Raw genomic sequence first — 13334 nt, 5'->3', positions numbered from 1 at the left:
GTCAACCATTGTTTTGGCAAACTTGTTGGCGACCGTGACGCCGCAGCAATTTTGTGGACTTGTTTAGCTTCCTACGCCAATGGCACCAAAAGTGACTCGCCTTTTGGAAACGGCTCAATGTAACAATGTCCAATTATCTTTTCTTTTCTTTTTCCCAGGGTCCTCCAGGTCCAAGGGGTGAAAAGGTGAGTCATTCCAATGATTTACATCATTCAAACACTTGGATTAAATTACCCCCTTATCAAATATGTCTCCATTTGTGTAACCTATAGTCCTCTGTACAATAACATATATATCTTGGCCATCATGGTTTGTAATCTAAAGGTTTTTCAAATCCTGCTGACATTTACAAGTCCGCACCCGGGAAAATGACTGAGCGAAAGCCAGAGCCCCAAACTGGAGTGTTTTAAATGCCTCGCTGAGCACTTCTCCATAAAACTGCAGTGATCCGTGCAAAATAAACCACAGTGTCTCTTTATAAGGAGGCCGGATTCTAGGACAAACGTGCGCCTGTGGCTTTTGACTTCAAACTGTGAGACCTCTGTTCATAATAAACATGATTAAGTGTCTGAATCAGGCAATGCAGACGGAACAGGTGCCGGTTTATGTTTAAAGTCGCCATAAATTGAGCTTAAAGTGCATGTAACAGGTTCTCATGTTTTTCTACTTATGACCTTGTTTGGTGGGTATTCCTTGTGGTAAATATTCCAGTTTTATATCAGTCATGTGGCAGAGAAGAAAAATTGAAATTGTATTGAAAATGCATGGACAATTTACAGGAAAACAGACAAAACATAACAAAATGAAGGTGTTTTCAGATATTACTATTTGTCAAATCATTACTCCCACATTGTTTAATATGGATTTTGGCCCTTATTTACAGTAGGTTGCAGTAGGTTGCTAGGTAACAGCAGAATTACCTGTATCTATGTCTCATCTGCTCATGTCTCTCATGTCCAACCAGGAAGTAACAATACAAACATTTTGAGTAAAATCTTTACTGTTGTATTCTCCACTTTTTAGAGAAATGTGTAGTCTAAACTAAAGTCACGTGTACTCAATTATATAATAAAGTCAAACCATGTTTTGTGGTAATGATGTAAACAATAAATGCATGAATCAGAATGTATATATATATATATATTTGTAAAAAAAAAATCTGGATCGCTCTCGTCTTGGACATAGTGTGGCATTAAACAATTGGCTTTATTTCCTTTATTTTTAGTGTATTAATCTACATTCAAACATAAAAGAATAGAATTGAGTGAAGCTGTGAGAAATGCACTTTCACAAAGTTATGTCCATGTTTGTTGTGAATAACTCCACAATAATGCCATTAAAATTGTGAATTAAGCTTGAGTGGTCTGACTATGATCAGCCACAATCAGGCGGCTAATCTCAAAATATCATTCAGGTGATTGTCAAGCACATTGTTTTGCAGCCTAAAATCTCTCCTCGGAGTTGGAACCACGTCATCTGCCCTTCAATGAAACACACAAAATAAAAATATTTATTTTCCCACCCAAGATTAAACAAGTGTGCATTAGCAAAAACCATTCACAAACATTTTCCATTAAAACTCAGCTTTTTTGGACCCAAACTTCATGATCTGTTTTTATTTGGAAGTGCTCGGGCAATGCATTTGAGTTTGTGTGAGTAAAAACTCCTGCCCGCGTGTGATAAGTTGTTGAGCTCATTTTACTGCTGCGGCTGCGTTGTAAAGCTGCCAACCGGAGCAGAGAGTGGAGCAAATGAGAGGGTTTGGGATGTTCGCTTATCCGTTTCGAAACAGATTAGGACTATAATTCAATGTCCAAGCGTTGGTCTTCACGCATTTACAACTGATACAAAAGAACACCAAGACTTCAGCTGTGAAAGAGCTGTAGCCCTTATGAAAAGCAGGTTCAAACCAATGATTTCTGTAGCTTTTAAAGGCACCACCAAAAGGGCCTGCGCTCTCTGGCCTGGCAGCGAGACTTCACCACATTCACACAGAAAACCACTGCGTTCCTTCTCCGTCTGTATGATATCCAGCTCGTGTCAGTAGATGTTATCATAAGTGATTTGATTCCTCACCACAACGAATAGTAATACCAATATTTACAGAAATGGCAAACGCATTGCACAAATTTCTGAGAAGTTTTGAAAATACTCAAATTTGTTGTGGACTGGTTTGGTTTTAGTGTTGTCATGATACCAATTTTGATGCAAACATATTACTTATGTTTCTTTAGGCAATAGAATGTCCTTTTTACAGAAATAAGGATCTTGACAGATCAAGATTTTAATTTTTATTTGACACTTTTTTTATTTACCTGTGTCTGAGTCTTCACATCTGGTTCATCTGCTCCTGAGCTTGTAGTTGTAACATGCGATATTTATTTGCGCTTGCTGTTAGAGTGCCCCCTGGTGGCCGTTAACCCGGGGGCACTAACAGGCCGCAGGGTTCAAAGCTTTGGAAAAAAGTAGCGGATAACTTTAAGGCCAAAAAGTACGGTACATATTCTAAATTCCTTTTATATAATCAACTTCACCGTCGTGTTGTTTTCTAGATTAAAGGTAATTTAATTAAAAATACATTTTATATTATTGAATATTAATGTTAATACAATTAAAAACATCTTTGATGCACAATCATTCATTCTAAAACTATTCAGACAGATCCTATTTCTCGTGTTGTCCTGTTCAAATGACCATATACATCGTACACGTGTCTTGATCCGTTTCGATGGGAAAACTAAAGATGTGTGCTGAAAACCTATATTAGACCCGTCCTAACAGACTGAGCGCTGTGTGTCTGCATTTCCACACCAATGTCTCGCAGACAAATGCAAGCATCAAATGAATATTGCCTCTCATACATGTTTATGTGCATGCAATGTGTAAGTGTTTCCAACAATGAAATCTGGCAAAACATTCCATAGTCAAAGTTTAGTTCATACCCCATTTTATCTAATAACGGGTACAATCATGAACTATGCTAAATTAGTTTTCTTACTGTCTTTTGCAGGGGGATCAAGGTGACCAAGGACCTCGGGTATGTTATTTCAATTTGCCTTTGCATGTGTGTGAAACAACTGAATAAAGGTTGGAGATGCATACAAATCCTGGGATAGTGTTCCTCCCATGTAGCCAAATGCCAATTTCACTCTGCTTATTCCTAAGCACAGCTGAATACTCCGCACTGCAGTATTCTTCTCACCACTCCGCAGTTATATCCCTTTCAAATTTAACATTGAGTGACATTTTCAGGAATGAGAAATGTGCTCGAAAGGGCCAACTGGCTCTGTAATCACTAACGATTCAGTCAACGCGCTAAGCACTAATCATTCCCAGCGAGTGTAGTTTGACGTTTCGATAAAAAGTGTGCCTTCTAAATGGTGTTATAAGTGCTCTGTCGTGCTTGACGGCGCTTGAAATGAATTGCTCAAAACACTAGCAATCATAGCTTCATTCTGCTTAGTTAAAAATGGACCTTCTGTTCTAGTTTGTTGAAAGTAGATTGCATTTACCAAGTCACATGATGCATATTTAACCTCTCGGTCTGTCTATCATCAAGGCTGCTGCTTTAACTTTTTTAAGTCTGTAATTGATTTGGTGAAGCACAATGGTTTGTCTGGTCAGCTTTGAAAAAACAGTGATCTTCATTAGCAGATCTGATCCCGGCCCAAACAGACGCCAGAACTTTTCCCCCATTAACTCATTCCTCCTCCTGGGCCACTTGTGCATAGATGGGCATTTCTTATGACGTGGAAGTCAATACAAATGACCTTCGCTGTGAAATTTGATTAGTGGGCTCAAAGTGATAAAGTATTTCTCTATAATAATACACTCCAATGGTTTCAAATGACAGCCTGAAGATCTACGCTTTTACTTTATGCCCTTAATAAAATCTGCCATTTCATTTCACTATTTCATTTCCTTATTTAATTTTTAATGATTTGGGGTTGTCTTACACGTCGCGAGTCACCTCACGGAAACAGGAAGGAAATAAGTGTCCTCAAGGCTAAAATATCCCCGTTTGGTTCAAATTTCATGTGCTCTGACCGTAATTTGTACCCTTTTAACCTGTGAAACGGAGTCATCTGTCTCTATCTGTTGGGTGATTTATAGTTCAGAAACATTGGCGTGGCTGAAAGACTTGTAGCAGTCGCCAGCAGAGGCCAATTTGTCTTACAGTGTAAATAAATAAACTGGACATTTTAACATTTCCCTGACGGACCGAGAAACGTCACGTACAAGCCGTGCTAGGGAAGTCAAAATTGTAGACATAGAAGGCAATTTTGTAAAGAAGGAGGAAAAAAGTCAACACAGATTTATACTTCTGAATGGATGTAATCAAATAAATATTTTTTTTATATAATTGAGATCATTTTACTGTATGTTTAACTACTTATAGGGTCTGTACTTGTATATTTTAAACTCTTTACAGCGCCACATGTATTGCTCCCTTACATAATGATTTTAGCATCCTACATATTCACCGCAATGAGTTTATAAGCACTTTCATGAGTCTCTAAGCAAGGTTTTGCTGTCCCGGGTAAAGCTAACAAACATTAGCACTTTTCCTGCTTTTTCGGAGAATAAAACGCATAAATAGATGCAGAGAAAGCACTGTGGTCTCATTTTCACCCAAATATATGCTTTTACGACATATCTGTGTTGGGGCAAAACATATTTTACTTTATTACATGCAAAAAAATTCAGTTAAATGAACTAGTTCTGTTTCCACATTTCAAAACAGTGAAAATGAGGTACAGCCTCTTTAACATAAAATATTGAACTGAAGAAATTTGGTTTTATTGTTAAAAAAAAAAAAAAAAAAACGTACTGCAATTTGCAAACACACGCTAATATATATGATAAAACTACATTTTTTTATGTAGTAACTTTTCTTGAAGAGACATGGAGACAAGCAAGTGGCAGACTCCCCACCAGAAAACTTACATAGTGCACCTTTAATTCAACATGTTACTGGAGTAAATTTGTTCTATCCGCCTTCGTAAATTGCCTTCAAGCCTCATCTAAAGGACGACAACCTTTTGAGGCTAAACGCGTCGCCACTAAATCATATTACCAGGAATGCCATATTGACATTTTGCATTAGATTAGCTGGGCAATGTCGCCGAACAGAGATTTCCTTAATAAATGAAAACAGGAGAAGCGCAGCCCGACCTTGAGCGGTGGATTGGTCTGGCTCATTTCATGCTCACTATTGGCTACGCAGAGTCAATTAAAGCCATATGGACAACATGTAAACAAGCCAGTGTGTCCTCCCAGCTCTGCCTTCTGCCAAACGACACCCCATGTAAACAGATGGAGGGTTGGAAAAGCGTAGACATTTAAGGCACCGCTTCGCTTATGCTTTCTTCTATACAGCGGGGATAATATTGCCTTATTTTTTGGTTTTAAGACCAGATGTGTTCAATTCGATGACACAGCTATTAATATTGGTCAATCCAAACCAACATTTTCCGGACCAAAATGGCAGAAACAAGGGATCAATATGTGTTTTGATGTTTAACAAAAAAGAAGAAGAAATGGCTGTAACATTGGAAAACCTTTCACTCACTGCTTCTTTGAAGGTTATTTTAGGATTTTAACAAACATCAAATAAGAACATTCATTATTATGGAAAATTATGCAACTTTGTTAGTTTTAGCTTTGGTTTCTTTTAGTACATCAGAAAATCTTGTCTTACAGCACATTGTCACGTATCCCATTTATTTTAATACAGGATTTATTCTCTGTAACTTAGATTTATGTCATGTACAGCTGAGCTTACCAGGCTTTATTCTTGTTAATTAGTACATTTTTGCCTTTTAGCTCAAGGACTATTTTGTAATACAGTTATGTGGCCAAGTGTTGGTGATAGTCAGAGTTAAATAGATTTAAATACCCAATTCCTACTTCCTCGGTTCAAAGTTTGAAAATCTGATACTTCAGTCTTGACCTATGCAAGCTTTTTTGCTACATTATGTGTTGACACTAAACATTCTGTATTTACCTGCGTGATTGTTAGTTACCAAAACATAAAATCAAACGATAGGCTAAGTGAAAAATGTGATGTGGCATCACAATTGTGATCTCTAAAATGCATCATGTCTAAATACTGTAATAGCCATTTGTATGATTAAAATCCCAATATAGGAATAGAGACGGTCTTAAGAATAAGTGCTTCAAGACTGACCACATGGACTCTAACTTCCCACAACAGACCGTCAACTGACTGTGGACCACATGTCATCGATTTCCCCCAGCCTAGAGGTCAAAGTTCAACGACACCAGAGAAAGGTTAACCAAGCAACAAATAATAAATTGGCTACTCTTGACAAATGTTTGTGAGCTGAGCATTTGTGCTCCGCTGGTGGGATACAATCAACAGGAGTTTCTGTGATTACGCTGGTGTGTGGTCTGGGTGAAGGACGGCACCGGCCACAGCTGCAGGGCAAAGAGAGGCTCAGTCTGACAAGAATCTTTCACATTTTACCATTGGTTGTTGTCACACTTCTCCTGGTTGGTGCCTGATGTAGTCCTGCTTTTAACCTGTTCTAGTCCTGGTTTAGTCAAGGTGTAGTCCAGATTTAGTTAAATCCTAGTTTAATCCCAATTTGAAAGTAGAGTAAGTGTGAATGGGCACTAACGTTTTAAAAATTTGAACGATAAAAAAAAAAAATGAGTGTAAAGGTATCCTAGATATAGATATTCTATATTTAAGTGTATTATTTAGTATTTTGTATTTACCCTGGTAAAAAAAAAAACACCAAGGATATCTTAAATATATATCTTATTTAATTTAAAAACGTTTTATATAAACTATATTATTGAAAAACACAATACAGTGGGCTATTACAAAGGTTTTAGTTTTTATCTTCAAATAATTCAGCATAAGCTCTCAACTCAAGGAAAAACAAACAAAAATACACTTAAACATTTGATTAAACTGAAGAATGCCTTGCCTCCCCTAAATTTTAGTTCTGACATAAAATATATGTTTTTACTATGTTTAACACCATTTTCAGCTAAAAAGGCCTTATGTGTATTTACCTTAAATACCAGAAAGGAAAATATTTTTGGGGTATTCATTTACATGCATTTTGTCCACAATTGTCCTTTTACAGAGCACTGTATTGGAATTGAATCACGTGACAATTTTGCTCCAAGATAAAGAGTCAAGCATTATGTCATTTCCAAGATTTGACGTTGGACTTGCAAACAAAGAAGTATTTTATTCTTTTATTGTTTGCAGATGATATCAGGAGCCCTAAAATGAAACTCAGTTGAGATAAATTTGACGCTCGATGCTTTCGCCAAAACTGAGGCTTCAGATGAATGTATTACCCCTCCTAAATCCATTAGAACCATCTGCAGGCGGCGTGTGCGTCGCTGGCTGGGACGCGGCGGTTGTTTGGTGTGGTTGAGGAAGATGATGCCGTCCTGGCCAGATTCCTGCGACTGTTATCTGGCTTTTTGTTTACTAGAGTGACTTTTCGCCGCAGGCTTTGTGCATCGCTCCGCCCTGTGGAATAACACACATCCGATCTAGAGGAGAAAAGCAAAACAGTGCAATCTGTGAATGGTTAGGATTCCCTATCAACCACAGTGTCATTATCATTCTCACACACAGACACGAGTGCACAGGGCTCACCCGCACCCCAGGGCTCAGAGCACACACTGGAGGGACTTGAAAGGAACGGGTCCCAAAGGATTCAGACCACTGTTATTCATGCAGGCACTTTGTAGATACTCTAGATACATGTATTTGTATTAAGGACAAATATATAGGAAAAATATGAATTTCCAGGTTTAAATTTCTTGCTGCATTTTGTGAAGAGATATAAAAACATTTAAACTAGCTAAAGAGACAGAAAGGAAGAGGGATGAGGAAAAGAGAGAAAGGAAGAGACAAAGAGAGAGGTTTCAGACAGGACTGTTAAACATTTAGGAGTTTCTCTAACAAATTACATAAATTTGGGTGCCAGGTCCTTCCTCTATAGGTAACAATATAAATTCTTTCATCTGCTTTAAAAGTTCTTTGCTGCCTTTAGGCCATCTTAACCTCGCCAGCCAGATGAATTCCCATTATATTTGTTCACAAACTCTTAAGAATCCATCTGGCCGTCTCCCACTGTTGGCTTTGACCCGCCCTCAGTGTGACAGACCAATCACAGTGCATTGTGGGTTAAGCGTAATTCAAAAGGACGAACATGGTGACTTTTCGATCAATCTGGTGTGAGCCATATTAAGGCCAGCTAGTATACATCATTAATACACAGCTTTAAAGGGTGACTATGGGTGCAACCTTGATTCCACTTTAAAACTTGTTGAAAGAGTAAACTTACCAACTTAGAACATGCCCAATAGGTCAAATTTTCCAGTTAAGGTGCTCCTGACTGAGCCAACAGAAGATATGTAGACGGGTCCCCGGGCCCTGTATGGCAGTAGCTCCCTGTTTCTTACTGAATTTAGCTCACAAGGAATGAAAAAGTAAAACTTAACCTCAAAAAAAGTTTATTGACTGTTGCCAAGCACAGCCAGAAAAATGCACAAATAATTCTGCTGGTGTATATTCAATTTAGTCATAATACTGCTACTTTTGGTCTTTGAGGTTGTAAATAATAGTTTTCACTGGTATGACTATTGTCTGCGGAGTACGCATATATCCATTTTGAAAGCCATAATTTCTAACAATCCATGCTTTTTGAGTTCTGGATGGCATTGGCCTGTATTATGGAATGGGTTGATTTTATCAGGGCGTGTTTATGTTCATGTGCCAGTTTTGGGAGAAACACATCCATTGGTTTATTCAGGTGCAATGGCATCTGAAATTTCAGTTTTAAAATAAACAATGAAAGCTTGGATTGACTCGCTGTTTCTGCTCTCCAACCTTTTTCAAGCATGCATTTAACTGTTAAGATTAAGAGATTTACAAAGCGTGTGGCGTTGTGATCATAAGATATGTAAAAGATTTGGACTCAAGTGAAATGCAATACCAATTGAATTGGAAGCACGAAAGAAAGTTGGTTTTAATGTTGGCATCCATCTATAAACCATCTACTCTTTATTATTGTTCTTTGTCAGTGGTTAGAACACATCTGTCACTGTGACAATTGGCAAATGTTTTATTTAATTCCCAGGAAATATCTTGGTTCAATTATGTCTTCAAAAACTCAAAATGACTGGTATGTTTTAGCTCAAAGTCTTTTTTATCATCGCACTGTTGTTTATTGGAGAGAAAACAACAGGAAATGCTCCACTTGTCTCCAAGCAGTTGAACACGACGCCACAAAATAAACTTGGACACGGCAAATGTAAATATGTGCCTTGTTCTTGCTTTACATGTTGTCATTTTGGTTTGATGATTTGTAAAAGTTTTTGTCAGCCCATTTAACTTTTGCTTAATGTAAATGACCAACATGCTTTTGTCTATTCTCCTGTATTTGAGGTTGTTTTAATGTGATGTGTGCGATGCCGTGCATTTTGTGTTGTGTGTTGTCCTCAGGGATTGCCTGGGCTGCCTACTCTGGCTGCTTTGCACAGCAATCAGATCCTGACTGTTAAGGTTTGTCGTGGCGGTGGAGCCTGGCTGTTTGGTCCGACCTTTTAGCGGCACGCGCTAGGGAACAAAAATTGTTGTCATGTTTCTGGTGTAATTTTTGAGCCCACATAAGCTTAGTCATTATGTTCACGATACAATCTAGTACGAAATATAATACTGGTGAATATAATTCTACAAAAACCCTCAAATCCAGCTGTGATGAGGTAAAAACCTTCCACTACTGCCTCTGTCTTTGTCACTGTTTAGTCTTCCGTTCAGGCCTCCAGTTACAATAAAAGTCTTTAAACCAGATTACAGTGAATGTTATTTATTTCACAGTAGAAATATTAACTTGTATAGAGCAACTTTTAACAAAAATCTGAAAGACAGTCCTTGGTCTGGCTTTAGTAAATAAATGAATGGAAGGAACTTGAATGGGAACAACCAAAGTGGCAATGTTTCTTTTCTGTAGCTCATGCCTACAGCTCACCACAAATCCTTCCATCCACAAATTGGACTCACAGGATTATTTTAGCGATGGATGAAGCCACTTTATGCCAATGGACAGTAGCAGAATAATGTAAGCATTGACAGAAACAAGGCTGGAAATTAGCCTCAACTCAGTGGGACAGTGTGCGCCGCTCCCGGGTCGGACTTAGCAGCTCCGTGATGTCAACAGCGTTTTCACAAAACAGAGAAATGCACATTTTTCTAGGGACCGCGAGTCAGCTGTGGCGCCCTTGCACCCTTGAGGTGGTAATTATGGGTTTTAATGCCAAAAAATAAGTCCAAACTTCCTCAGTTAACCACCTCTTTGGTGGAAAAGTGTGGATTTGTCCTGTGTGAAAACCCTGTTGCAGTCCTTCTGAACAGTCTTTAACAAACTTTCTCTGTTTCATTTGCTTCCTCCTTTTCTTCTGGGACCTTATGCTTCTTCTCTCACCTCTGACCTACGACCTTTGACCTCACACCTGCTCAGATGGTCTTCCCTAAGATCAATCATGGCTTTCTTTCCGCTGATCAGCAGCTCATAAAGCGACGGCTCATTAAGGTAGATCCTCTGTCTCCTCTTTCTGTTCACTCTTCACCTGCTCCGGGACAGTCTGCAGTTTGCATGAAGACCTCAGGCACACACAGGCACATGATATTACTAAGACACAGCCAACATGAGCCAGATTTGAAAGGGTATGTCATTTATTGCCCTGGTGTATTACACGTAACTGCTAATGTTTTGTTTGAATATTCGTCATCATGTGCACTATATTAATGTCCTGCACTCTGTGTGTTTTGGCGTAATGCTGTACACTTAGTTTGACAAATGCACAGTTTCTATTCAGCACTGAGTCCATTACAGTCTCTGTTGAGCTCATTAAGTCTATTTTGGATTGCATGCATTTTACAAGATTAACTTGTCAGCCCTGAATCTGATCAATTGCATCTTTATTCTTGTAGTGTCAACTATAAGTCACACTCCACATAGACAGAAGCCACCCACTTTCTCATTACTCTTAACCGATGGGCTTCACGTCTCAGTGCATCCAACAATATCAGACTCTAATCATGGTTCAATGTCTGTACCCTGCAGGGAGATCAGGGGCAGGCCGGACCACCAGGGCCGCCCGGTCCACCTGGACCCCCGGGCCCTCGGGGGCCTCCAGGGGACACAGGCAAAGATGGACCCAGAGGAGTTCCTGGTCTACCCGTAAGTAAAAGTTAAATGAATGCAACTCTGTTCAACTACAACACTGAAAACTGAAGCAGTTTTCAGTGTTGTAGTTGTAGAGTTGCTCGAGACTGTTCATGATGGGTCATTTTAAGACTATCAAATGATAAATGATAAATAGTAAATTAAATGATAACTGTTATGTGTATTTGTGTAAACCTTATTATAATGAACTCTTCAACACAGTGCCCTCTCATCTTGAGGTAAACAAGCATATCCTCACTGTATGTATGTTTACATGCTTTATGATGATGTCACATTTTCCACTTCTTAAAGTCTATCTTTGGCGCTGGTTTAGTGCATGTGTGCTGTGCCCGTGTCAGAGACCAAACAGAAAAGGCCTGTCAATTACGTCGAGCCATAAACTCCTCATTGGTTGCAGATGATCTTTATTGTCTTGGCAGATCTCACTGTGTGCAAAAATATTAAGTGCTGTTTATCATTTTGCGTCCAAGTGAGTGATGAATGTAGTTCTCAGCTCTTCCAGTGGCTGCCTTAAAAGCGTTAAAAGAGTTTGTTTGTTTTTCCAAGAAATGTAACTTTACATGTTGAAGCCCTTAAATCTTCACATACTTTATTTCCCATGTTGTAAATTACGCACAAATGTCTCACACATAGAATTCAGTGGCTCTGGGTGTATTGTATATGCACTAGTGAGGATTTTGTCCTTATTATTTTCTTTTATGATATTGTGTGAGCAGTAGAAGGTCAAGTAATAAACATACCTTTAACAAACTCATTGTACTAGCTGAGAACATTGTGCTATACATTTATTGCAACCGATTTTACATAATGGTTCATTTAGGAAAGGAATTACTGAGATCAACCTGCTTCATGGTCATCGTTACATAAAGTTTTCAACAGTTTTATTCTTTTGTGTAGCAGTATAAACTTATTCTTCTTGTTCAACGCATTATTTGAGGTGCCATTACTTTTGTGTTCCGTCTCTCCAGTGCCTTTTGTGTGCACGGACTCTTTAATATCCACGTCTTTGTTGAGGAATACTAGAGCAGAATGCATCACGGGTTTGTTTTTGTGCCCAGACAGTGGCGAGGGGAACTGTACAGGTGGCACAGCTTGACAGCCGTCTCCAGCCGAACCCCGCGCATGAGCCGGGCAATACTAAGCACTTGGCGCCGCGGCCTCGTGTACCGCATTAGTAACAGAAGGACTTAAGACGCACTGCGGAGCCATAATGTGGAAAATACACTTTGCACCAGAAATTTGGATGAACTTTTATGAACATAGTTTGCAATGAATCTCGAAGTCATGCAAGACTGTTGGACTGATGGTAAAATAATTGTGTGTGTGTGTTTTTTTTTCTCTACAGGGTGATCCAGGACATCCAGGAGAATCTGGGCTTGTGGTAAGTCCTCTGCTTTTGCCGAAAAAGTAGTTGATTCGCATGCAAGTAGTCTTATGTGTTTTTTATTTGATTTTAACGGACTGTCGCATACATACAATTGGCTTTGGATCTGGGATATTTTAATCCAAGTATGCGTGTGAAAAGACAGCAACAATATTCAATCAAAATGTCAAAAAATGATTAATGATTTCTGATTTTCATCTAGAAGACTTCTGTCACCATATTTATGCCTTTATTTAGTTGATAATGTATTTAAAGTCTCAATGTAGAATAGAAGTAATCGTTTTACTCGAAAAAATAATTGCCGGTCGACTATTAGAATAATCGTTAGTGACAGCCCGAATTCTATGTATTTTTATTGATATATAATTGTCTTTGGATCTTGGATATTGTCTTAACATACAGTATATTATAATGTTGATTTGACATAAGCTTAAGACGTCAGTTTAGCTCCAATCCTGTAACTTTATCAAGACTCGAAACCAATGAATGCATACGATTATAGTTAGTCATTTTGAAGGCTAATATAAACAGTCATTTTTAATATTTTGGGTGAAGAGGCAGATTTAATGTGGTTAGCAAACCCTAACAGAGGACTAGATCCTCAGTATGAAAGGTCAATTTCATAGTGATAGAAAGAGAAAGCATTTAGTACAAAAACTAAAACACACACAGGATTTAAGGGGAACTACTGAAGGAAACAAAGC

General features: G+C 38.5%; 2 protein-coding genes across 4 annotated transcripts in view; both read left to right on the top strand.

Annotated features, from left to right (window-relative positions):
- The window catches only part of LOC140372174 (leucine-rich repeat LGI family member 2-like), a 481342-nt gene that overhangs the window by 337325 nt on the left and 130683 nt on the right, over positions 1 to 13334 (top strand). The window lies entirely within an intron of this gene.
- The window catches only part of LOC140371374 (uncharacterized), a 157048-nt gene that overhangs the window by 104128 nt on the left and 39586 nt on the right, over positions 1 to 13334 (top strand). For 2 of the 3 annotated variants that reach the window (XM_072458486.1, XM_072458487.1), the window contains exons 1-5: positions 165 to 185; positions 3011 to 3037; positions 10518 to 10589; positions 11124 to 11240; positions 12592 to 12627. In XM_072458486.1, the coding sequence (XP_072314587.1) occupies positions 10518 to 10589; positions 11124 to 11240; positions 12592 to 12627 (225 nt within the window). In that variant the 5' untranslated portion in view covers positions 165 to 185; positions 3011 to 3037. Of the gene's footprint in view, positions 1 to 158; positions 186 to 3010; positions 3038 to 9502; positions 9563 to 10517; positions 10590 to 11123; positions 11241 to 12591; positions 12628 to 13334 lie in introns of those variants that run through there. The other variant, XM_072458489.1, reaches the window with a different exon arrangement.

The sequence above is a fragment of the Eucyclogobius newberryi genome, unplaced genomic scaffold (genome assembly GCF_026437365.1).
Source record: "Eucyclogobius newberryi isolate DKJ021-1_F unplaced genomic scaffold, fEucNew1.0.hap1 SCAF_22, whole genome shotgun sequence".
In the NCBI taxonomy this organism is placed as follows: Eukaryota; Metazoa; Chordata; class Actinopteri; order Gobiiformes; family Gobiidae; genus Eucyclogobius; species Eucyclogobius newberryi.
The sequence above is the reverse complement of the archived record's forward strand: the minus strand, read 5'-3'. Positions and strand labels throughout refer to the sequence as shown.